This window comes from Micromesistius poutassou, assembly GCF_964030765.1.
Source record: "Micromesistius poutassou genome assembly, chromosome: 3".
Lineage (NCBI taxonomy): Eukaryota > Metazoa > Chordata > Actinopteri > Gadiformes > Gadidae > Micromesistius > Micromesistius poutassou.
Window position 1 is genome coordinate 18,334,753 of NC_140273.1, and position 27,107 is coordinate 18,361,859.

Here is a 27,107-nt window from a genome sequence, read left to right on the forward strand (position 1 = left end):
ACTCTGCAGTCCATGCATAGCTTCTGCCGCCTCTAGCCTATACCGTACTACACTACGCTGCTGGGGTTGTTATCAATTCAGCTCTGTAAACAGCTGCAGACGCCAACAAAAAAGCGTGTACGTCAGACGCTGGCCCCGGTGAACTCAACGAAATGTATTAAATGAGGGTACTAAAGATTCACCGCACAACGTGGTATCACTCACACAGACACAAACACACACGCAATCTCATTAGGCACTCGCGTGGCGATCAATAGGAGAACTAATAATAGACTGATTGGATGGTATAAGGGGGTAATCAATCAGTGGCTGACAGCTAATCAATGTTCTTATTAATGCTAGTGGGGGAGAGAAGAGGGGCTATCGATCCTACATGCAAACGCTCTCCTGGCTGCTAGGATTGCCCCCGTGCACTCCACTGGCACACCAATGAGGTCCATTTCAATTCCACGCACACACACACACACGCACACACACACACACGGAATAAAGAGCCGTGGCTGTTTTAAATAAAATAATGTTATAAGCATAAGTGACACTTATTCCATCACAGCTTCCTTTCATATATACATTATTTTCATTGCACACGCATTGTCACGCCATATTACCTTTATAGCATCAAAGGATGCATTCTCGCCGGCGACACTTAAATATGAGTTAACATGCTGTCCACCACAGATACCTTTACATTCTGCTCATCAGCAGTCCACACGATAAGGTATATATCCACGTCAAAGAAGAAAACCTTATCATCATATATTTTTCAAATAACATTTACACCACAAACGCATCAAACCCCGCTCTCTGGACGTGCCACCGGTGTCGGCGTGGTTCACTTATCCTTAATTACCGGCTTCAGTGTGTTGCCGTTCAATATTAGCCTACTTAGCCAAATTAACTGACTTACTTTCTATTGAGTTGCTTCATGCCTCCATTAGATTGTTGCTGCTATTGACAACATTGCTAAGAAGGTATCCGGAAGAGACCTAGTAGTCAAAACACGATCTTGTTCGATAGGACAGGAAAGACAGGAAAGGTGTTTCGGTGTGGCTCCCATAAACACACAATCATTTTTAAGACGCAGCAGATAGGTAACATTTCCCAGCCGTGTTAACCCCGGCAGACTTATCCCCTCGCCCCAGGAGCCCTCAACCTGTTACCTTTTAGTGCACGCTGTTCACAATCAGAGCCACACAGAGTACGCAAAAACAAAGGAGAAAAGGAACAGCAGCCAATCATATCTGTCGTTTCCTTTTCTTTTTTGGTTCATAGCATTGATTAAATAAAAAAACAAAACAATGAAGCAGATGGTAAACAACCCAACAAATGAAATTAAAAGTACAACTCATCAGCGCTGGACTCCACCATCACTGATCAAAGACACAGTGTCATAATTGTGGTTCTGATTGGCATAGAGGAGCAGTCTGATGGCAACACAGTGTTATCATTGCAAATAAAGACTTCATTCTCCAAGCGCTCATGTGTTTTAGTAATGTTTTAATGAAAGACACAAAAGCCTCTTTCACACGTCTGACACCATCATATCTACTTTTACTGCTGTGTTAGTCTGTGTGTGTGTGTGTGTTAGTCTGTGTGTCCGTGGGCATGCGTATGAATGTTTTTGTCTCTGAGACAGTCGGTGCTCTGCCAGAGCTGGTCTGGCATGCATTCAGCTCCATTGTTTTTGGCCCCTGCCTGCCAAGAGAGTAAGAAGAGAGCCTGACCTTAAAAGACCCTGAACATCAGCAGTCAAAAAAAAATAAGCTCAAGTTTCTAATTCAGCAATCATTGCAAGGTTGAGATTTTCCATGACTTCAAGGTGTTTTGACTTTCTGCACAGAAATCTCCCTCTCTCTCACTCCCTCTCTCGGACATTTCATCAAGCCTGACTCGTAGCCAAGCTGCTTTGAGGCTGTTCTGCGTCCAGCGTTTTCAGCCCCAGCCCCCACACGCCTCTGCCACATTTTTCAGCTTTGGTTTTTCTTTTGCTGTAGTATACAGGAATAGGCTGTGTGATGAATTAATCACAGTCGGGAAACGCAGCCCTATTTTGGAGTACATCTGTAATACTGCAAGAAATCCTGAAATAAATGGGCAAAACACCCCACCAGGAATGAAAAGGAGAGCTAGACGGGGAGCATGCAGAGGGAGGGAGAGAGAAAGACAGAGACCGAGACAGAGAGCGGGAGAGGGGAAGAGAGGGAGAAAGAGAGACAGAGACCGAGAGAGAGAGAGAGAGAGAGAGAGAGAGAGAGAGAGAGAGAGAGAGAGAGAGAGAGAGAGAGAGAGAGAGAGAGAGAGAGAGAGAGAGACGGAGAGGGGGCGAGAGAGAGGGAGAGAGAGAGAACAAGAGCAAGGGAGAGAGTGTAAGACTGTAGTGGAAAATTACTGGAAGAGAGGATCACTAGCGCCATCTTCACAGGGGCTCAGAGGGATGGGGTACTGCAGCTGTGGCTGCTACCCCCTCCGACATCAAAGTCTGACAGTGTGCCAGGACACTGCTGCTGGCTGCGCACCTTAGAATGTGTGGGTCTGTGTAGCAGAAGGCAGCCATCTTCATAGCACAGTCTTCATTTTGAACATGTGTACATGCATGAATACGTGTAGATAAGCGTGTGCACGCGTGCAGGTATTTGTATTTACATGCATGCGTGCATAGATACATACATAGTGCATACTCACACTCGTGTATGTATGTGTGTGTGTGTGTATGCAAATCCGTGCCCGTGCATAACGTATGCGCATAGATGTGCACGACGACGCACTCATACCGACCGACGTGCGTGTAGCTTAGCTTTAGCGTGCAGCCAATGCTGCAGCCTACAAGCGTCTCGCCGTCTCAACTCCTCTCCATAAAAGCCCTCCTCATGGAAGACATATCCATTTGACCAGCCAGCTGTCTTGCACACGTATGTTTGTGTTTGAGCGAGGCCGGGCCTCGTTCATTAGTCGTCGGACATCGTCACCAAAATAAAACAAAACAAAAGCAGAGGAGGACGACGACTGGATCACGGGGGAAACACGGCGCCTCTTTTGTGTGCGAGCGCCAGACTGTTTTTTTGCGTGGGTACCTTGGCGCAGTCTTCTGCTCAACACAGCAGCCGTACTCGGACCTGGACCAAGGCTGAAATACAGCAAGGCTTTTGAAGTGTGTGTGTGTGTGTGTGTGTGTGTGTGTGTGTGTGTGTGTGTGTGTGTGTGGAGACAACAATGACAATGAGGGAGCTCGCTCCTGCCATGCCAAGCTAGCCGTGCGGAGACAGAAATAGTCGGGGGATGAGCCCTGGGTAATGAGACTAGCTGGCCTTATTGAGATGGGCAGGTAGCCAGGAATTAACTGCCCCCCCCCCCCCCCTCAGCCTGCTCAGTAGGAGAGGACCATTAGGAACAGGGAGAGATGGAGCGCGAGAGAGAGAGAGAGAGAGAGAGAGAGAGAGAGAGAGAGAAAATGGGGGGAGGGGGCTGGCCCGGTAATGTTGGCAAGGGATAAGACCGAGAGATTACAAAAGACAGAACTAGAACGAAAGAGAGAGAGAGAGAGAGAAGAAAAGAAAGAACATGTGGACTAATAATCACTGCACTGAAGAGCAGAAGTCCTGCTTTGTTTTGTTTTTCCGCGCGCAGTCTCCCCCCGGAGGAATAGTGTTGTTAGCTTGTTAGCCTCCCCGTGTGAAGCCCCGCCCCCCTGCACGGCATTCCTCTCCTCCTTCCCCCGAGCCACGAGACCCCCTCGCCTGCCAAACACCCCCCCGCTCATCAGGACCTCAGACGCTACGCTTTAGTTCTACTCTTGTCCCCCCCGACAGAGCGCCTCTCTCTCTCTCCCTCTCTCTCTCCCTCTCTCTCGCCCCCTCTCCGTCTCTCTCTCTTCTCTCTCTCTCTCTCTCTCTCTCTCTCTCTCTCTCTTCTCTCTCTCTCTCTCTCTCTCATCTCTCTCTCTCTCTCTCTCTCTCTCTCTCTCTCTCTCTCTCTCTCTCTCTCTCTCTCTCTCTCTCTCTCTCTCTCTCTGACGGGAGACTTCCGCGGGGTGGGGGGGGGGGCACACCGCTCAAAGAGAGGCGCTTGTTTGTTCTCCTTCTTCCGGAAGCTGGAAAAAAATAAAAAATAAAAGGAGAGAGAGGGAGCGACAGAGAATGACATAGAGACGGAGAGAGAGAGAGCGAGCGAAAGAGAGAGCATGCGCTAGTGAACGGTCACAGGAGGGTTTAAACCCTCATCCTGCATGTCTGTTTACCTCCGCAGAGAAAAGACAGAATAGCAGGCAGAAAAAGTGCTGGCAAAGACCGAGCTAATGAAGCCACCAGGGGCTTTCTGTCTGAACGTCTGCCTGTGTGTGTGTGCGTGTGTGTCGATGTATGTGTATGTGTGTGCGTGCTGTGGGAACACCCTCTACTTGTTACCAAGAATACTTCCCTGGCGTCATTAGGGCCCATTGCTGTTGTGATGATCTGACGCTTTAAGACGGTACAAATGACTGAGATCTGAGGCTGGGTTAAGTTCACATCTTCACAGTGTTTCAGAGGAGCAGGGCGGAAAAGCACCGGAAGATACACCGGGCTGAAATACTGGGAACGGTTCAACACGGCATCTCTGAATGACGGCTTCATTTTGTTTCTTCGCAGTTAAACCCCAGAGGTGCAGTTCACACAAAGCCTTGCCGTTGTAATGCATAATATTTTCACATATTTCATCATAATCAAGAGCCATTTCGAAAAAAAAAGCAGCAGCACTGTGGTAAATATGTGAAACATATTATGTTAATAATATGGTGTTGGCAAGTGTGCCACTGCTGTCTAAAGCAAAAGGCTAAATTATCTCTAAAGGCGTCTCTAATCTCTCCATGCATGTGTTTTAAGGGAACGTGAGCCACAGAGCCAGACTTCTTGGTGGTATTGCGTTACAGCAGTCGTGTAATCATGCCTTTGTTTGGTTGCTGCTTTGGTCTGGAGGATATACAATGCCTTGTACAATGCTGTCACCAAGTATTAGGATTCTGGATATAGAAATTGGCACTTATTGTCGTCTTGTTTGCTAATGCCACGTAATGTATGCACTAAAAGTCAAGGGCATCCCTGGCGGGTCAATAGTGACCTGCTCCTCGTATGGCCTTGAACAGCGACGCTCAGTCCTTTCAGTCAATGCATTTTTTTCTTGCATTTATTTCAGGCAGAACCCTGAAAAGAAGGACCATTGCACGGCTTTACCTGGGAATTAAACGGGTCCAACAAGCGGGGGCCCCCTCTATGTGTTCACACCCCCTCCCTGGGCCTTCTGGCCGTGCACTTGGTCTGGGCCAGCCGCGTCAAACAGCTGTTGGGCCGCAGTTCCCACAATCTGCATGTCTTAAGGACCCTACCCACCACCCCCCATCCCACCCCACCCCACCCCCCTCCTTGAGAGCCAGGAGCACCTGCTATGGGGGAGGCTGCTACTGGGGGAGTGCTGCTGACAGACTGGCTGACTGGCTGCTGCACCCCACTCAATGGGCCTCCGTCAGCTGGAGACTCTGGGGTTGGGGGGGGGTGGGGGGGTGGGCTGCTGGGGGGAATAAGAAGGGTCTGTCTGGAGTTTGGGGCAATTATAAGGAGGATCAGAGGTCATGTGGGAGGGGTGTGAAAAAAAAAAATCACTCGAGTCTGGTGAGGTGGGGGGCGGTGTGTGTGTGTGTGTGTGTGTGTGTGTGTGTGTGTGTGTGTGTGTGTGCGCGTGTGTGCGCGTGTGTGTATGTATGTGTGTGTATGTATATGTGCGTGCGTATGTATGTATGTATGTATGTATGTATGTATGTATGTGTGTGTGTATGTATGTGTGTATGTATGTGTGTGTGTGTGTGTGTGTGTATGTGTGTGTCTGTGTGTGTGTATGTATATGCGTATGTGCGTGCGTGTGCGCGGGCGTGTGATGGCTAGCCTGCAGGGCAGACAGTGATCTGGGAGGACACAACTAGGTCAGCACAGGGTGTTCTGACTGCTGCTCTGTGTGTGTGTGTGTGTGTGTGTGTGTGTGTGTGTGTGTGTGTGTGTGTGTGTGTGTGTGTGTGTGTGTGTGTGTGTGTGTGTGTGTGTGTGTGTGTGTGTTGCAGTGAGTGTGGGTGTGTGTGTGTGAGAGAGGGAAGTTTTTGTGTCATTTGAACCCCCTAGAGCCACGATGACCTCACCAGAGAAGTCACAAACGTATCCTGAGATGACCTTAGATCCAACAGATCAACCCGGCGGTGGTTTGTTACACACTATTCCGTTTGTTTGTTTTCAGTTACTTATTTTACACTGTGCAAATGCGTCCTCAATCTTAAGTCACTTTTAAGAATCAGCCGTTTGTTCGCGGCTCGTGACTTACTGTTGGTGTTAGGGTTAACTCTGAAACAAGACTCTCCGCTTTAAACACTAATTAAATGTCATCTTTGTCCATACTGTATTGTTTTTGGTCCATATTTTTTTTGGTATAAATTTAACCAGTGCACACTGGTTCAAACGTTTGAAAAGTTCAAGTGAAAACTGCAAGATCAAAGTTGTTTTCAACTGCACCGTGACATTCGCCCGGCCTGCTGAAGAAGTGAGCGGAGACGACTAGGAGATGACTGGGAGACGACTAGGAGACTAGAATGTCCACTCCCTGTGTCACCAACGTCAGCGCCATTACAACCAAATGGCCAGTAGCCCGAGGCTACCGACTGGCCACGGCCTCGGGGAGGAAGGGAGGACGCACCGCCCTGCCCAGGGCTACGGGGCCCTGGGCTATGTAGAGGCCCTCGGGAGGGCCAGGGTGAGGGAGTGGTCCAATGAGCAGCGGCACTGGTTGAGTAGAACAAAGATGAGGTAATGGAGAGGTCATGTTGGGTGAACGCATACGACCAGATCAAACCGGTGCAGGGCCCTAAAGGAGACACGCCGTCTCTTGTGGTCCCGTCCATAGGGACTGAAACCAGGATTAAAAACAAAAAAACACTGGTTTAACCATAGAGTCGGCTGTTTGAATAAAAGTGACATGACAAAGTAAATAACATGGATGACTTTGTTTTTACACCGGCAAATGGCATGTGAAAGTGAATGCAACATATGAACAGATGCAATATGTTTTACAGATAAAAAGGGCACTTGCCAGAGTATATATAAGAACCTGTCACACCTATAAATGCATGATTTGGTAGTTAAGGTAACATAGTGAAACACTAGACAAAGGAACTGTACTAAAAGCCTATTTGGCATCCACCGGATTCATAAAATATGACGACAGCTACAGAGCGGAAGAACAACACACTGCACAACTCAGGAGATTAAGACAGCTAACTAGCTAGGAACAGGAATAGTTATCAAGGCTCACTCGCTAGTTTCCTAGTGTCTGCTCCTTATGATTAACTGGCAAAAACTGAAAAAAGGTTGTGTGGTGTTCCGACCAATAAGTGCATGGATAGGAGACAATAGACAGCCCCCCCCCCCCCCCCCCCCCCACCCCCACACTTAACTCACTTTGTTCAATTCACTTCGTAAAACAAATATGGGCCTTGTTAAACTTCCAAGAGAGGACAACCTTTGGCAGGACACTCGATGCTATCGGTAATCTCAGAGGGGCCATGGGAAGGTAGGAACCAGAGCAGATGCAAGTACGGCTATTCATTCCCAACAAATACAGACTGGACCTTAAGAAGCAGTGTTTATGGATCCCTTAATAAGAGATTGGACGTGATCCCTTCACCACCAACGTAACCTTTGTGCACCTTTAAAATAACTGCACCCCGGTCCTTCAAACGCTTCAAGCTCGCATGACACTAATCCGACCCAGTAGGAAACGTTCACATCGCACTTCCTAAACAAGAAGTGGACTAATACCCCTCAAGTGTTCAGACCGAGTGACTCTGTGAGCAGTAACAGTGGGGGGGCTCACCTGGAAGGCGTTTGGCAGCGTTGGGCGCGTCGCCGGTGGAGGCGCCGGGCAGGGCGAGGGGTCCTCCGAGGGGTCCCGCGGGCAGAGGCTGGCCTCTCTTCAGCAGCTGCTTGTGCTCCTGCTGTCGGAAGCGAGGGGGCACCTCTCTGGGCGGGTAGCGGGTGCTGGCTGAGGACGTCTGGCACTGCTGCTGCTGCTGATGCTGCTGATGCTGAGGGGGGCCGGGACTCGGGGTGTGGCCGGCAGCGGGGGCACGCTTGCCATTGCCGGAAGAAGCGCAGGAGGGGGAAGAGGTAGCGAGGGACGGCGTGGGACTGGAGGGATGGAGGTGATGTCGGGGCGGGCCAGGGCCGGGCGTAGTGGCCGCGGGCGCTGGCACTGGGAGAGGGAAGAGGCACACAGAGCACCGCGTTAACTCCCCCCGGGTTCACTTCTCTGAGAGGCACTTTGTGGTGATTGTGGTGATAGAGCTTACAATTTTAAAAATCGTGTTGAAAGCCTGAAATGAAGGTGAACCAACACCTTGGTCGGTTCACCGTCAGTTGAACCAACACTGTTTTTTCAATTTCAAAATGACTGTCAGCGTTGCACAAGTCTTTAGAAGACACCATATCTACCCACACACACATATCTAGTGTTAGACCTATTGATCCTTTCAGCTGGCATTTCCTATAGAACACAATAATACCTTGCCCCACATGACCCGTGTACTACTGTTCGTGTGCAACTGAGGCATTTGTATCGATCGATGTGTGTTGATGTCCTCTAGTAATCCTTGCCCACCTCTCCATAGTAATGCACTCGCTGCTACTATAGTTGCAACACCCTGGAAAGCCAAGCAAATCGCAGTAGATTGTGGCTTTCCTGCACCCATATTTAAACTGTATAAACAGTTGATCATGATGATACATGTCGTCCCCGACATTTCCACACAATGGCTCAAAATAATTGCATCCATGATGTTCTGATACGCGATCGCACATGACTGCACACACAAAGTCGACCTTCCCTTCTCCACTAGATCTTTAAAGTTACAATCGAGATTGTGCAATGCACACCCACGCGCCCTACCACACACACACACACACACAGGGCCCCCACATGCACACATACCCACACGTGAACTAGAGTAGTCCTGTGAGGCCGCCCTGGGGGTACGGGTTAGTGAATTCAGGGGTGAGGTATTCACAGTGCTTGCCAAAAGCCTGTCCTGCAGTACTGCTCAAGAACAGAGGTCCATTCACTGGAGAGCAACACTAATCCAGATGTCAGTCTACCTGCATTAAAGAACACTCACACAGACACACGCAGCCACACAACAGGAAGGCCATTTCTCCCCAACCTATGTGGTAAAGGCCAAATAACGGAGTTGAGTGAAGCCACAGCCTGTTCTAGTGTGACACGTTAGCAGACACACACGCGCACACACACGCGCACACACACGCGCGCCCTCTGCAGAACCGCCGCTCGCTGCAGGCTCCGAGCTGCAGCTGGTGACGCATGACTGATGAATTCAGCTCAGCCCAGCTCAGCCCTCCTGATGCAGCCTCGGCCAATCACCACGCAGGACGCAGGGTGCACAGCGCACCCCCACCTCCTGCCTCGTTCCAACCAACCCCCGGATCTCCATGTCTGCCTTTCTGTCTCGTTCTGTTGCCCCTAAAAAGGCATAAATGTGGCTCTGTTTGCCCTTTGTACGTGATCGCATTCTGTAGAGTGGTAAAGGAGACCAAGCAACATACTGTTTCCTCCAACAACACTGACGCAACCTGACGACAACAGAGCCTGGTGCGTAATCGGGGCTTATGTACTACCTTGGTCGTGTGGGTTACAACAGCTGGGTTAGTTTCTATTGGTTCGATTGGATTTTGTAGATCATCTGTGGACGTTTTGGGCAGTCTCCCAGCTCCACGTACGCGACACTATGACACTGCCACAAGGTTGGCGTCCACGCGCAGAGAACAAAAGGTGTTAGGGGTTGGAGAAAACTTGTGCGCACGCGTGCGTGCGTGCGTGGACTAGCCAACCCCCTCCACCAAAGCACACTTGCCCTAACCTAACATGAACTCATTCAGCGTGATGTCTGTCATTTTTGTCAAAGGGAAGATCTTTTCTTGATCAATAATAAATGTGTAAAGTGCTTTGAGGGGAGATAAAAAAAATAACTGATATTTCAGGGAACCTGGGGGAGGCAGGGGGACCGAAAGAATGATCAGGTGCAGAACGTCAGTAAAAGGAAATTATGTTTGTACCTCATTTTTGCTGCAAAAGCGACAAATGCAATTCATGCAGACAATGAGTGGATGAATTACCTAATGATCATGGTCAATTACTCAAAGCATTAAACATCTCAGCAAAGGCGTTAAAATAAGGTTCAGAGTTTTAATTAAAGCTACCATCTTTAAATGGCTTCCACTTGTCCTTGTTGAGGGACTCTTGAAATAGAGTCGAGTGCCATCATCGTGCTCTCCCACAACTCTCCTCAGACCAAGGGCAGAATCATGAAGAGGGCTGGAATATACACAGGTCTCCCTGGTCCCCCCCCTGCACACCTTATTAATTAACTGCTCACTTCTCCAGTACTCGTTCTCTGTGAGCGCTCCACTCTGAGACTCGGAGACCAACCAAGCTCTTGCTGTCATTCATTTCAGCTTCCCATCTCATCTCATCTGCACTGCTGACCTGCTGGCCTGGCACTCTGACACTGCACCCCCCCCCCCCCCGCTGAGCCGATAACAGACAGACCGAAGGAGAGCCCAGGAGAGAGAGGAGGAGACGTATTAAAGTAATAACCAAGAGGCGAGGAACGGGGGTCTGGGTTTGATACCCGGGAGAGCGTCTGGCGCAGATGTGCTGTCTGAGTCTGGGTGCGCAGTACAAAATCTAATAAAAACACTCTCGCCGAGCTGAAGGTCCAAGTGCAGAAACACGGAACATAAGCTGTAATGAGACGGCGGTATAAACACTCTTTGAGTAGAAGCCGTTTGGAGGACCAGCAGCCCATTACGAGGGCCGCGGAGGCCTTCGGAGGGTCTGTTAATGGAGTGTAGCTGAATGAAGGACAGCCTCCAATAAAACGCTCCAGATGAGCAGTCTCTGCCCCTGTCCACAGAGCGTCACTCCGACCTCCGTTTCCCTCCTCATCGGATTCATTGATTAATTACACACAATGAGGGGGGGGGGGGGGAGAGTTTGTGTTTGAGCTAAAAGAGGCACAAGGGAAGAAGGAAACAAAAGAAAGCACGAATAAAAGAGTTGAGGAGAAAAGAGAAATCTTGAAACTAAAAGCATAACAGGAGAAAGGGGGAGGGGTGGTTTATTCTAGCGGAGGGTCTCCTCCGATTGGCTGGCTGGGCCCCCAGTGCCATGCAGACCAAGGTTCCCACATCTCCTCTGTCTATTGTCTGCAGCGCTGCGTTCATATGCAGCGCTGCTTCTACGCCAGAGGGGGGGATGGGGAGCAGTTCGCATCCCCCCCCCCCCCCCCCCAGGCTGCTTTCATTAGCCCCCTGAAAACACAACTCCTCAGCCCCGGACCAACCAGGAAGCACGATGCTGCGGTAAACACCAGTGTACATTGCACAGATTTGCAATGTCTCGCGTTGGAGATGATATAAAACGCGGGTGTGCTATGACTCCGTTGTGTTTCTGCAGTGCGGGTGAGCCCCACACTGCAGAGTGCGCGAGCGGTTAACAGCAAGTAGAGGTCTGGTGGTTAACAAAAGTAAACAAAGCGCTTGTGGCTTGAAGTGATCTGAACACCGATGCAATAATCCCGTGTTGGCTTCACTCCAGACTGCCAGCCTGGTAATAAGACATGAGCGGCTGCCAAACGCCTTAAAACAAAAGGAGTGAACCAAACTATTATTAGAGGTAAACGCAGCGCACCCGCTGAGGGATCCCTTGTTCAAGGGAGCTTTGGTTACATCTGAAAGCCCTTTTAAAATGTTGACTTCCATTCTAATTACAGTGTGGCAACTGCTGGAGCCGGATGGTAATTTACTGATGCAGTCAGTGAATCAACTGAAAAAGGACGTAGCCCCGGTAAAACCTTTATTGATAGTGATATAGAGATGCTACGCTATTAAGGGATGCGAGTATTCATTATATTCAAAGTGAAGCAGAAAATAAAATCGCTAAAGAGTGAAATGCAAATTAAACTGACAAATGAATGACTGAGTGGTAATTGGCAACATTACCAATTTTTGTAACATTCAGTAGAGACTAGTGAATATTGCCAGGAAGACTCAAGTGTGTGTTTGTGTGAAAGCGAGAATGTTTTCTCAACTACTACTGACAGATGGTATCTTAAACAGGCGCACCCTTCTGACCCTCTGTTGACACACACACACACACACACACACACACACACACACACACACACACACACACACACACACACACACACACACACACACACACACACACACACACACACACACACACACACACACACCCCTCTTATGTCAGGCTGTTGCTATGGCGACCTCACAGTTGCCCAATGCACCTCTGTGTACCTCCTGTGACCCCAAGTTCCCCTCCTCCTGGCACACACACACACACACACACACACACACACACCAGAGGTTGCAGCCTTTCCATCTGCCTGCATGATGAGGAGAAGGCTTTCCCTGAGGAAGACTACCGCTTCTGAACACCAAAAAGACTGGCCCTTCAAAAGCTTTCTAAACAGACCATAATGTACCTCTGTGCCAGGTTGCACCCTGAGGGCAGCAAGTGCCCGGGGGCGGCCGTTACATCAGGGGCAATCACATCAAAGCCTCACTGCCAACACAAAAGTGACGGAATGGATTCCCCAAAGAGTCCATGGATCTATGTACCAACACACCTCCATACAAGACCAGCACTCACATGGGCAAGAACACAACGGTCTGTCTGTCTGTCTGTCTGTCTGTCTGTCTGCGACCAGTAAGGCGATTGCTGTGTCTGCAGTGGCCCTCTGATCAGACTCGTACACACAGAGAAAAGCATGGTTTTGAATTGAAATGGAAGCACTCTTGTCCGTTCCCTCCCATTATTTCTCCCTCTCTCGCCGTCTACCAGTCTGTTTCACTTACGATGCCAGCAGAGCCAGGAGATGGTGCGTGTGTGCGCATGTGTGCACGCATGCGTGTGTGTAATGGGGGTGAGGTTAAGAGTGAAAAACAATTATGCACGATGGTCATAAATCCAGCGGACATAATTCTGCACCCATTTGCTGTTAATTCACAGGGTATTTATAAATGTGGTTAACAGCAGAGAGAATCCACTGTGCTTTGAAAGTAAATTAGCTTCTAATTAGATTGGAATTCATGAGATGTCCTTTCAGAAAGTGTTGACACAAATTAATAATATGTAATACTGCGGCAATACATGAATTTGTGTTCAGGCCTGTGCAACACCCTATGGACAAGCCCAGCCTGCCTCTATAATATTCGGTCCCCAAGTCCCCCCAAAAAATTTAAAACGGTCCAGCGTTATACAGTAGTGACCCAGATGTTTATGACCCCCCCCTCCCCCCTTCACTATACTGTTATTGCTCTGTGTGGGGGAAATTAATGGAAAGGAGAGGTGAAAAGTGAGACGGAGTGACAGAGTTTGTGCGAAAGAGGTGTGGTCGATTTGTTCTCTGGCCTGACTGAAAAGTGTGTGGTCGTCAGCATGCTGATGTTCTGATTAGCAGGGAGCAGGAATGTGATCAGATGATTGGGTGGGTAGAACCGGGCTCTTCTCTCCTGAGCCATGCTAATCACACACAGTTCGTAGGTGTGTGTGTGTGTGTGTGTGTGTGTGTATGTGTATGTGTATGTGTGTGCGTGTGCGTGTGTAGTAAACAAGACATTATAGCAATGGCCTTTTCCGTGATTGAAAGCATTTGTATCAGTCCCAGAATGTTCCGGCGGGATGCAAGTCCCAGGAGGGGGGCCACATAAATGTCTTTGCGTGTGCATGTGAGTGTACCTTCTTTTTGATTTATATACATCCAGAGGCATGTGTACACTTTGAACGCTCCTCAACACATGAGCGTGTGAGGGTCGACACGATGTGTGGACATTCTCAAGGCGTGTGTTCTGCAAATGTTTAAATGCATTGGCTAGCTGAAGTGTGTGCGTGTGTGTGCGTGTGCACGTGTGCGTGTGCGTGTGTGAGCGGCTGCCAGAGATGGCACCGCTGCCCCCTGTGTTAATGGGGACCACGCAAGAGCCCAGTCTTTCTCTGGGGTCTGTAGCTTTATAAATGTGTGTGTGAATGAGTGAGTGAGTATGTGTGTGGCTGAATGAATGTGCGTGGCTGTGTGTGTGTGTGTGTGTGTGTGTGTGTGGTCATGCATGTGTGTATGTGTGCGTGCATGTGTGTGCGTGCATCCATATGCGTGTGTGCATGTGCGTGTGTGTGCGTGTGCATGCGTCTCTGCGGCTCCATGCCTAATGGAGGGCAGAGGAGTTAATTCCACTGCGCGGGTGCTTTATCTCATTTTCATACATATGAACGCGCTGGGCACAGATCGATTACCGCAAACAAATTGAAATGCCTTGCGACCGAGGCGGCCTGCACTGGGGCGGGCAGGACAGGGTGGGGAGGTGGGGGTTGTGTAGCGACGAGAGATGGGGAGGAGAGCATGGGGGGAGGAGGGGGTGAATTTCTGTGCATGTTGAATGAGACCGAGTGTGTGAGGCGGGGAGAACGCACTGATATGGATGGAAAGACACAAATCATAGCTGCATACTGATTTTGCAGTCACCGATTGCACCCGCACACGCACACACACACACACACACACACACACACACACACACACACACACACACACACACACAACTCTATTATTCAGTTTCACGGATGAGCGCTCAGTTAATTCCAGCCCATGTCCTCCTGTAGGCCAGGTGTGAGGTTACAGGAAAACTTGCACAAGTCAGCCATATGGCCGACTAAACGATGACTACTGTTTTACACTTTAGCTCATTCCCTGATCCCACTCTCACAATACTGCACCGTCTCCACCCAAAACACAGACGCACGCACATCCAGAGACACTGCCACACAAACACACGAAGTGGATGGGACCGTGACAAATCCCTTGATTTCTCGCTCTCTCATTAAACATATCATGGCGTAATAGCCGTACCATTAGCACTGCGCTCTGGAAGCCGCCATGGACTCGGTCACTTTTGGCACACGTCTAAAGTGCTCAGCGCTTCATTACTCGCACTCCTTCATTAGCAACTTCCTCGCACTTCATTTCCTTTTTAAATGTTTTTTTGATTTCTTCTTCAAAACAAAAAGGCCATGTAGAGCTGTGTTCATAGTTCTGTCCTGTTATATTTCTGGCTTCACCCCTGACAACCGTTGCCATTGTGCCCATGGACCAGGATAGCTTAATGGTTATGGGGTGCTTGACTCCCTGCTGAAAGGTCCCTGGTTAGATTCCCAAAGTTACAACCTGGTCTATGGCTAGCACGCACGGCTACAGATAGTTCACAGTTAGTTACAGGCCTCACGTCCAGACCTGGCTCAGTCCAACTGGTGCTTGGAATGAGTCCGGCATTGAGCATGTGCATTTACAGGCACAAGTACACAAATATATGTGCACTAAATGGACACTTGCAAATGAGCGTGCACACACACAAATTTAATTTAATTACATTTAAGCGTTGCCCTGTACATACGCGGGCCAATCACAGATAGGATGTTAGTTGAAATCACTAAGACACTCACCTTTGGTTTTCTGATCAGCAGCCTGAGATGGAGAGAAAGATAGGAAAAGAAACCAAATCGTTACAAAATACCCAGGTATAAGCAATCAATAAGCAAGTCATAGGCATAAGAAAGTCATATTTCTGCCCGGGCTTTAGAGAAGGCTAGAGTAACTAGACAGAGCTAGCATGCCTAGCCTACACAGTGCTACGTCATATCCTAGTACTGCAGTCTGTTCAAGGACATTGGGCGTTGAGCGTTTGCTGCTCACCACAGACTAGGCCGTTAACGTTAATTAAACCTGCTGTGAATTAGATACTAATTAGGCTAATAAATCCTTAATAGAGCCCCCCCCCCACCATCTCTCCCAGCGTGGCAGGCACACACACACACACACACACACACACACACACACACACACACACACACACACACTAATGGGTTTCTTGAAAACTTTCCAACTATAAATGTCTGTCTGTGAATGTACATTTCTATCCATCTTACCTTTTTCTGAGCGGCGTCCCTCTTGGTTTTCTCTTCTTGCCTTTTCTTTTTTTCCATCAAATGGTTCACGTTCTTCTGTCACTCGCTTCTCTCAGCTGCACAACAAACAAACAAACAAACAAACAAAAATGGACGTCAGTAAACACAGAAGGTAACGCTCACTTTCCTGCATTAGAACTCTGAATGTTACACATGGCACATGCGGTCATGTGCTCTGGAATCTCTCCCCATGCCAAGAAAGTACACACCCTGTGTTGACACACATGGACAAACACACACAAACCAGACACGGACGTTTGATCCCTCTTTCTTAATGACCCGCATCTAAAATCAGAGCCAGAAACGCACTTGGTTCTAAGGAACAGCTCCAATCCCAAATATGCACCGCATGAACTGCTTTGGAGTTGTTCATGCAGCCAACTCCAAAAGAAAAACAAAAAAGAAAGAAAAACAAATTGGGATTATGTAGATATAGAGATAAGCGGGAAAAGGAGCGGGGGACTGGGAGGAGAAAAAGGCAACAGCCAGTGTGTGTGTAGCCTGTCCAACACAGGCTGTACAGGAACACAGGGGACAATATATATATATATATATATATATAGCTTCTCTTTCTTTTCTTAAGAGACAGAGCGAGGGAGAGAGGCCGGGAGACATGCGGTGTGCATGAAGACAGACTGGTAGAGGCGATGCGGGAGTCAAGGCTGTTTTCCAAGGTGGAGGCTTTCCAGCGGGCCAGGGGCCAGGGGCCCGCTACACAGACGGAGAGCGGCTGGCTGATAGCTAACCTAAGAACTGTTTCAGCTTCGATTTCCTCTGGCTCAGCTATGCTGAAGGCTCCTGGAAACTATTAGATGCACCAACAGGGCCATGAGACTAAGCTGGTGTTTCTGTTTGTCTGTGTGTGAGATGTACAAGAGTTCAGTACCATGTCCCATCAGATCAACGATGGTCCAATCAGTTCATCAGCTCCATGTCAACATTACTACGGCTACCTGGGTATTTTGTAAAGTAAGAAGCACTGATTTTTTCATTTTGAACCTTTATTTACACTCGTAAGGCATTGAGGTTTCCCTCATTTACAATGACGACGCGTTAACAGCAAGGGACAGCACACAATTCATGGGCACGCAAAGACTAGCAAGGACGCACGCACGCGCACACACACACACACACACACACACACACACACACACACACGGCGAAGACGTTGTGCACTTAGGCACCTAGGCAGAAACTAGCACTAAGCAGCATATATGGAAAGCAGTGAAAGTACAATTGATTTGAATTCAGATAGCTTCAGGTGGCCGCCACTCAACATGGTCAGTAAACCCAGTCGGTTGGGCTAGCCTTTTTGCAGAAAGGTAGACACTTGGCAGGAGGTCTTAACATCCAAGACAGTCGACGGGGCAGGCACACGGCTAGCAGCTCGTGTCCATAGGAGATATAAATGATATTATCAGAGTACATCAATGACGCCCAACAGTCAGCGCAAGATTAACAAAGGCCTGCCCCCCCCCCCCCCCCGCTGGGTGTGCCTTTGGTAGGGGGAGGGAGCTGTCCATCAAACAGACGTAATGGCAGGCCATGTGGAGGATGACTGATAGCCGAGGCAGGAGTGAAACTGAGAAATACAAAAGAATGAAGAAAACGGGAGAGAAATAAAACAAGAAAACGGGAGAGAAATAAAACAGACCAAAAGGAAAAGGAAAACCGCCGGCATGACAAGGAATAGTTTCTATATAAACACAGACCACAAGGCAAACTGACAATATTTTTGTGCCAGGTTTTTTTTCCACACACTTGTAAATGAAAAGCAGAAACTAACTACACCTCTTTGCAATCTCTCACTATCCCTCCCTCACACAAACAAAGTCCCATTCTTCATAATAAGGCAGGTCTGTGACAAAGTGCTATCCCAGCAACGATAGGAAGGCAGCCCTGTGTGAACAGATAGAAGTTGTCTCTCTACAGAATGTGTGTGTGTTTGTGTGTGTGTGTCTGCAGACACATCCGTGTCTATGGATCCTCGTTCCTACATAGAAACGGGGTGGCAGAGTGGAGTGATCCTGGCATTGGCATGCCCATTAGCCGAGCGAGGTCACATGCTCCTTCGCCCTCCCGCACTAACAAGACCGACCAATCAGCCGCCCCCGCTGCTGCTGCTGCTGCTGCTACTGGTGGTGGTCATCATAACAAACCCCATGATGGTGTCCATAGTCCACAGAGTAGGGAGGAGGAGGAGGAGGAGCAGCCACAAGCTTGAAGGAGGCCGATAGTGGGAGTGTCTGTGTGATAAGTGTACTTACAAGTTCACATGTAGTGGTTGAGGGGGGTCATAATACATCTTGAAAGGAATATCCCAACGCCATTTACCCAGGCTTAGGCCACAATGCTTTCTGTCGCCTCGAGCCCTCTCCATCTCCTATTGCCTTTCATCCTCTCTTATTGCCAACACCGCCGCCTCGGCCAGAGTGACTCGGGGTCACCTCCTCTGTCTGCTGGCATTACGTCTCTGTCCACGCTGTTTTCCTGACCCCCACAATCAGGTGAAAGCACGCTGCTGCTGCTGCTGCTGACCATAAAAATGTCTTCATCTCTAGACTGGGACCAGCTTACCGCCCATCAAAAGGAAGACACCACGATGGCAAAGACAATACGCTGCTCTGGCATCGTCTAGAATACCTACACAAATAACGAAAAAATTTAAAGGAGGTAGGGAACATTTGCCTCCTATGAAAGCTAGGCAATACATGAATTGTGGTTAGTTAGAGCTGTTATGTAAGTTACCAACATGTTGTTATTGTTACGGCTATGTCTACCTTTCTTGGTTACCAAATCACTAATAACCTTTACCCCAAAATGTGTTATCTATCTTTCTGTATTAGAAAAAATGTAAAATATGTATATTGTTATTGCACTATTCTTATCTTCTTCTTATAAGTGTCTGTTCAGTAAAGACTAGTTTGTAGGCTGGTGGTCTACATGGCCGGGTCACGTTGGTTCAAATGCAGCTTGGAAGCCTTTACGCTCCCTCATACACATACACACGGGGAGAGGCATCCACACAAACAGATATCAAACAGACAACCCCAGACACACACACACATACCACACACACAGGTTTGATGTGCATGCTGTCTGATGCCTGTCGCGTTCCACCAGCGAGCAGAGCGAGAGAGAGAGAGCAAATCCAAGCAGAGGATGAAAGCTACGACAGAGGGAACACCAATTAAGAACAACAGCAGCCGGAGAGGCGGCCGAGGGGTGGAAGGAGGGAGAGAGAGAAAAAGAAAGAGTGAAAAAAACAATCCTCGCTAGGAGGATGGCAAAATAAACAAGGCTAAAATGAAGAAATGTGTGTGTGTGTGAGAGAAAGGTGGAGGAGGAAAACCAAAAAGCATGAGAAACATTGAGGCAGACAGAGAGAAACTCTTTGGGACATTTGGGACAGACACGGACCAAGAGATCAAATGAATGAATGAAGGAAAGATCCAGGGATGGATGACGGAGTACAGAGAGAGAGAGAGAGACATGGACGGAGACAGAGCAAGAGAGAGCGAGAGGGAAGCTCAGAATGGATCCAGCCACGAGGCAGCAGACTGGGCTTCACGTGTCGGGAGCCACCAGTCCCAGTGCACCACGACCACGCTACACCAATCACAGGAGACGCGGAGGCCGGCAGCGGGGCGTTCCTGTCCTCCACAACAGAGAGGTTCATCAGCCAGCCGCTGCACACAGAATGGGGGAAAACCTCCTCGCTCTTCTTACGCAATTACCGATCATCCAGCAAGCCCATGCATCGCAGCACGAGTGCAGAGGGCCGTGTGTGTCGACACACTAAACACTACGACGGCTTGTTTTCCTTATTTAAATTCCCGCTCGTGATGGTGGGCGGCCCACATGGGGGGATTCCAACTGCAGGGCTGCTACTATTACCGAGTGTGTGCTTCTTCACTCCATTTACTACTACTGCCATCAGCTGCGTGGAATTTAAGGGTTCGCTTTCTTCTTTGGTGTGGTTGCTATAACACGCACACACGCACACACACATCCCCCCGAGGCAGAATGAAGACTCTCTCAGTGCGTATGAATAAGTCTGTCTACCTTAGCTGTGCCTTGCGGAAACCAAAACTTCCTCAAAATAAACAAATGAGAGTTGGTGGAGCTCGGGACGAGTGTTAGCGGGTGGGTGGGACAATAAAGGGCAAAGAAGCAGGTGAGCGAGAGACAAAAAGATGTAGAGCGAGCCTCAGTGATAGAGCGCAGAATCTCTAGAAGCTATATACATAGCTATAGAAGCTATGTATAAATAACTGCTTTGAAGTGTCCGCCATGTATTAGCTCTTAGTGTATTGGCGGCCGCCCCTATCCAAGTGTATGCAAAACTTCAACATGTTGGCAGCTCATTAAAGAAGGAGATTTAAGTCAATGAGAAAGGGCCAGGGAGAGCTTTGCGATGCCAAACCAAACTAGTCAAGGCTTATTGAATTTAAGAAACCGTCCTTCCAGTCTATTTGCCCTTTTAATGCTGCTTTATACTCATGTCTGTATAAAATGCATGAATAAGTGCATGTGGTAATGCTTGTCTTCTGGATACGGCTGCTTAATGCAAGAGTGTGTATTTTTACAGTGTTTGTCTGCTTGCTCTAGGACGGTGTGGTTTATGAAGCACTGTTAAAGAGCCGAACAATCGGCAACCTCTAATAAAGCAGAATAGAGTTTGCTTTACAACCAAGGAAGATTAAGTAAGTGACTCTCCCCGGCAATGATTAAAACTGCTCATAAACAATGCTATTATAGTGGCATTAATAGCATGTATTAATGCATTAAGGATGTATTCGATTGTGAAACTTTGCAATAAGCTTGACAAAGTATTTCTTGTCGTCTTCGTTTTAAGGGAAATATATATATATATGATAATTTGTGTATATTTTCTTCTTCAGTCTTTTGTAAATTAACTCTATATTTGAAGAAAACATATTTTTTACTTAACAGTTGGAAACATCAACTGACGTTTTTCAAATTGAGGAGCCAGCCTTCTTAGGGAGAAGAAACATGACTGGTGGAAATGTTTTACATATTACTTGGATGTAAAATGTAGCTTCTATCATGTTAAAGCTGGAAAAACACAACACAATGGCAAGGAATAGAAGAAAGTGTCAGTGCGCGCACACACACACACACACACACACACACACACACACACACACACACACACACACACACACACACACACACACACACACACACACACACAGTAATTTTATACTGCAGAGCTTTTCTCAGCTGCCGCCTACCTCCACTCAAAATGTCAGAAGCCCCAATGCCTAACCAAACAAACCTGACAGTGGCAAAGGGAATGCAAGGTTATGCTTGTGTGTGTGCACACATGCACACACACAGGACTTAATTGTCAAGGTTAAGTTCCATCAAAGTGACCTTCATATTGACTGCCCATTGACATTTCCCTGCCTGCTGCAGCAGTAAACGAGACCCACAAAGTGATCAAGCGACAACACTCGACCGTGAGAGAAGATTTAGAACCCACGATCGGGAAGGGGACAAAGAGAGCTGTGATATGACAGAGCGCAGGAAGAGAGCGGGGAGGAACATTCTCGAGTGTATCAATAATAAAAAAAACCTTGGACAAACCAACATCAAAACGAGAACACTTTCTATCTCGATGGAAAGGCTTTATATGATGACCATGGGTCAAGACTTTAGCGCTCCCTCTGAAGCTTTAACATCCTGTTACATTAATACAGTTTGGTGTGCTTTTTTGTTGTTGCATGAAATTAGTTTATTTCCATTTATATTCAGCCAAATCAATGTCTAAAACACTAGCTAAAACAATGAACATTACTTGTAGCGCCTGTACGTTGGGTCTGATCACACTACACTTTACATTTCTCAAAAGGTATTTCCTTGCTTTGTACACTTTGGGCTGAACAACAGAGAACCCCTTACATAAAATCAAAAGCAACGTTGCCAGTGAGTATACTGAGCTCTCCGTCAGCTTTCAATGTGCTAGTGCCCGCCACTCCAATTAGCCCACAAATAACAAGGGCCTGGGTACACTGGACATTCCCCTGGACCCACGCCAACCCTCCTCCCACCTCCAGCCCTGGCCCCAGTTACCCTAGCTGGGGCCCACCACAAGCAACCATCCCCCCTGCAAGCCCACCCCTTTCCCCTGCAATGAATGGAGGTAGGAACCCCCCTAGTCTAGTCTGAAGCACCCAGCCTTTCAGCCCGGATATCTTAAACCAAGTGGCTGATATGCCCAGACGGTGTTGGGGAAGGATTACTGTAGCAACTGGCATTAACATAGGTTCCATTTGACTACAAAATCCTGTTTCTGCTCAGTGTGTATAAAACCACGTGCAACCCCTCGGCAGAAGCATATATATTCAGTGTTAGGGAAACAGAAAACCTCCCCAGGATAGACAAATGCATGCATCAGTGAAGTATTTAACCAAAAATTCAACACAGACACACACGGATACATGCAGACACACGTACACACGAACACGCAGACACACACCGCTTACACCTGCAGACACATAGACTAACAAACGCAGAATTGGCAGCACGCACACAAACACACACTTTGTTTTGTATAATGCACAAAGTTCTGGTGGACACTGAACAGCTGTCTGACAGGCCTTTACCTCAGTGAGACTTAGAATTGGCCGTCAACCGAGAAGAGAGGACAGGGGTTAATGGTTTTTGGCAGACAGCCTGTTGTTGAGTTCAGATGATTTCACTGACACAACCTTCTTCAACACACACACACACAGCGGCTGTTAGGGTTAACTGCCAGTTGTTTTAAAAAGCCTTCATAATAACAAGCTTAGTAAGTCGTGTGGCCAGGCTGGTGCTAAGGTCAGTGACTGGGAAACATGATAGATCACACACAGCCCACATTCCCCACACACACACACACACACACACACACACACACACACACACACACACACACACACACACTTCAGTGGGCGTTACCACAGTGAGGGTCAACTGAACAAGTCAAGTTGTCCGGACACGTGGCACACAAACCCTTGTTCAGCCGAAGCCTTCCCCAGGGGTTAATCAGCTAGATATAGTCTAGTAACTAGTAGAATGCCCAGGGTCGTATGTACAATGTGTTATAAGGGGGTACAGGGCAATAGGGAATCTTGCCAAAGATAACCTGAGGAATATGGCTGCTTCTTCACGCTTTTGTTGTCATGTTGGACTAAGCTCTGATGATAACCATGTACCTTATTACTGATAGAATGAGGATACATCCGTGGCACGTTTTATTTCCAATACACCAACGTTTGAAACAAATGTGGTAGAGCCAAGCCGTCACAGGCTCAGATCCACTACATTTCAAGGCATGAATGGGGAACGGGGAAAGGTTATGGGTCTATTGCATTGCTAGAGGGTCGTTTGGTCATGATGATTACAGTAGCCATTTGTTTAATGAGACTGGGTCCCTGAATGAGAGAATGAATCTTCTCATAGTGGGATGAAAATGTCAAAGTAAGCCTATAGGCTAGAGTACTACCTAATTTATACTATATTAATACCATTTTCTTTAACCCATTGTGTTGAATTTCCCAATCTTCGACTGATTCCTTTAAATGACTCCCTTTCCCTTATTCCCTGGGGTTAATTATGGTATAACACATGCAGGAGAATAGGGCTTATCCCTAGGCTACAAAATTTTGAGAACGGGTCACAGAAGAAGAGGACCGACATTGCCAAGAATTATAAAAAACATCCACATTTTAATGCCCATATCCCCTTCAATCCCAGCCACCTACTGTCTCGTCTGCATTAACTGTCGGTCTGAGCCCAACACTCTTTCTAACCACATCAAACACACATTTACAGCTCTGTTCAAGGAGAACCAGGGTCTGTTTGTGTCACGGAGAGTGAACATCATAACCTGATTAACAATCGCAGCGCCTTAACAAACGGCGCGGAGCTCTGAGCTGGACGTTATTGGTCCCTCAGTTTAACAGAAAGATTTTTAAAAAATGAGTCACCTCCAAACACTGTACACACAAGGTACATACACCTCCATAGCTATAATACAAACATATCATCGTTATTACAGACACATAAGCGCACACACAAAACAACATGCACAGCCACGGTTCTTCCCGTCCACTATTCCACACACAGGCTCGGGATGTGCATTTTTCATTTCATCTCCCCGCTGGGGTGTGACGAGCGATGGAGATAAGGCGACGCTGACAGAGATGTCCGCATGGGGAAGGAAACGCGGGGGAGAAACGGAACGATCAAATGATGTTCTTCAATTAAGACCCGCGGTGGAGATATTAAAGCCACTCTTCAGTGCCTGGGAGGGGGCTCGCTCGAAGCACTGGGTTCAATCCCCGTCCCCGTGCCATCGCCGAGACGGTGCCCTGCAGTGTGTGCGTCAAGCCATTGCAAGAGCGCACAATTGGTCATGCAGCACACATTGAAGGTTGACATTTATCCTTGGTAGAAATGCGGGAGACTAAACTACAAAACACAGCAATAAGGAAACCCATTCGTCCGTCGGACAATACATGACGATTACATGAGAACACACACGCAGTCAACTGCGTGTGGATGAAGACGAGGAGCAAAAAAAGACAACGACGTGAAACTTTAAGACAGGTCTATCTCCGTCGTCACCGGGGCAATGTGCCACATCTAGAGAAGACCAAACCAAAGTAAAAACAGATGGACCTCTTTAGTCTATGGTCCTAATGTCAAATAAGAGATAAACCAGCTAAATAAAACCATGGATGGTACAGATATTACACACATGTAATGCTCAATAATTGCATTAACCCTTTTAAGCGCTCGTCTCGGTCACTTCAATAACTCCTTCGTTGCTGGCGCACTAATCCGGTGACTTGGACGATCACACAACAGCCTCCATATTTACGCAGATATTCGCGAATAGAAAATGTCGTTCATACCACCAGAGGGATTATATTGCGAACATGCCTATGCCTTCAAAATGCATGGAAATTAACGTCATGTGTTCTACCTAGTAGTGGTTGCATGCATTACTAGGACATCGAGATGAACATTCCCGAGGTGCATCTGCTATGCAATGTACAATCGTGCATATTAGACATTTCACCCAGGCTGTCGGTCTGCACCTGCAGCGGGAATGTGGTCAAAATGTGACGATGCCGTCTATTAAAACGTACCTGGCGCATCAGCAGCTTTCAGTGAAGTGTTGGCGTATGGCGGAGGTTTTCAGCAGAGGAAGGGTCCTGAACCGTGTCTTGATAAAGTACCCGTTAGGAGACGCGTAAAGAGACGCGCTGGGCCGCCGTGCGGAGGCTGAGGTGCCGACTGCTGCGTGAGCAGATGGGTGGCGGATCACCGAGGTAACGTTTAACGATGGCTAGACAGCCAGACACAGTTACTCTTTTAAGAGTGAAAATCCTCCCAAAGTAACACTTGCTCGAAGCAGTTCGTTCAACCACCGTCACGATATATATCGGTGGAAATAAGCACAGGTCAACAAACTAACGCGAAAAACGGATTCTGAAAGCAGCTGAATATTGTGCGCTGTAGTTGGCGTGTGTCATCGATTTTAACGCAAGGTTTTGCAGGAGAAAGATTGAGACAATTTGAATTAAAAGCGCAGACGAGTGCGCACGGAGCCACCGATGGCGTTAACCAGCTAGCCAACTTGTTTTTAAAGTGCAAAAAGAAATGTATTCGTTTTAGGTTGCTAGCTGGGAAGCTAGCTGGAGCCACAACATCTGACCGACGAGCTGGCTAGCGCGAATGCGAGTTGAAAAATGAATCCAGGAAAATACATTCTCGGTGAATCCAAACGGAGGAGTGGACAGTCATTATACGCGTTCAGTGCGCTCTCGCTGACAGGGATCCTGCAGCCATTTTGTTCAAACTAACAACACTGCTCTCTCCCCTCCCAGGGAGACGACACAGCCGAGGCAGTGGTCCAATGCACGTCCAGCATATCCATGTGACACACACCCACACACATACACTAGTCCTTCGCCCCGCCCCCTCGCCCTACCCTTGACAAAGCGGTGCTCAGATATAGAAAAATGATAGACAGGCATATCATATTTCAAAGGTAATTGCTTAGGCAAGGAGCTCTCAGGCCTTACTGATTTTATTGTGTTTGATTTTATTTCACAGCTAATGTGTTTTACTATAATCACATTCTCTCAAACTGCTTCTACCCATGTGTTTGCACTAGCAGGATCTCCAACACATTAAATACTTAATGTGACAAAACAATTCAGAAATACCCAACATAATATCAACTGATAGAATTAGAATTAATAAATTCCAAAAAACGGCATTTCATCATAACATCCTTTAAAGAAACGAATCCCACCAAGACTTGTTATTCTTACCCAAGATAACCTTTACTTAAAGAATCGTGTGATCCCATGATTTTCAGAAGCACACACCTCTCCACGCTATTCACTGCGTGATGGATGAGGTCGACTTGCAACCCCTGCACTGCGTTTGCAGCCGGCTCAGAGAGAAAGAAAAAGTGGCCTCTGTCCATTCTCTGAGCTCCTTTCTCATGGAAATGACCATTGCGTACGAACACACAGAACTCTGGCACACACACAGACACACACACAGACACAGACACACAGTGTGGGAACAGGTCAAGGCTGTGGCCCACAAAAGGGGAAGGCTGACCAGTGAGAGCTGCAGGGTTTCATACATCACAGGGAGAGACTATTAATGAGAAAGCCAGGGGCCCCAGGAAAGAGCCCCCCTCTCCCTCTCTCTTCAAGGCAAAATGCCCAGAGCTATTATAGCGGCCGGCTCCGACTGAATGGTAAAAGCAGATGTTCCAAACCGGGGGTTAAGAGAGGTGAGTGTGGAGGGTGTTGCTTTCGGAGATGCCTGAAGGGAAATGTAGTTTTGCATGGATCACAGACTGAGGTTAAGGGGCGGCTGGGCTGATGTCAATGTCACTAAAATGTATTGGGTTCATAATCATCCTTATGCTTTGAATCAAATAAAAATGC

At 47.9% G+C, this 27,107-nt stretch overlaps 1 protein-coding gene across 3 annotated transcripts in view; it reads right to left on the reverse strand.

Moving 5' to 3' along the window:
• The window catches only part of tnrc6c2 (trinucleotide repeat containing adaptor 6C2), a 46,468-nt gene extending 20,541 nt beyond the window's left edge, over positions 1–25,927 (reverse strand). For all 3 annotated transcript variants that reach the window (XM_084465015.1, XM_084465016.1, XM_084465014.1), the window contains exons 1-4: positions 25,284–25,927; positions 16,081–16,175; positions 15,598–15,619; positions 7,882–8,259 (exon numbers count right to left, since the gene is read on the reverse strand). In XM_084465015.1, the coding sequence (XP_084321141.1) occupies positions 7,882–8,259; positions 15,598–15,619; positions 16,081–16,137 (457 nt within the window). In that variant the 5' untranslated portion in view covers positions 16,138–16,175; positions 25,284–25,927. The remainder of the gene's footprint in view (positions 1–7,881; positions 8,260–15,597; positions 15,620–16,080; positions 16,176–25,283) is intronic.
• Positions 25,928–27,107: the final 1,180 nt, after the last annotated feature.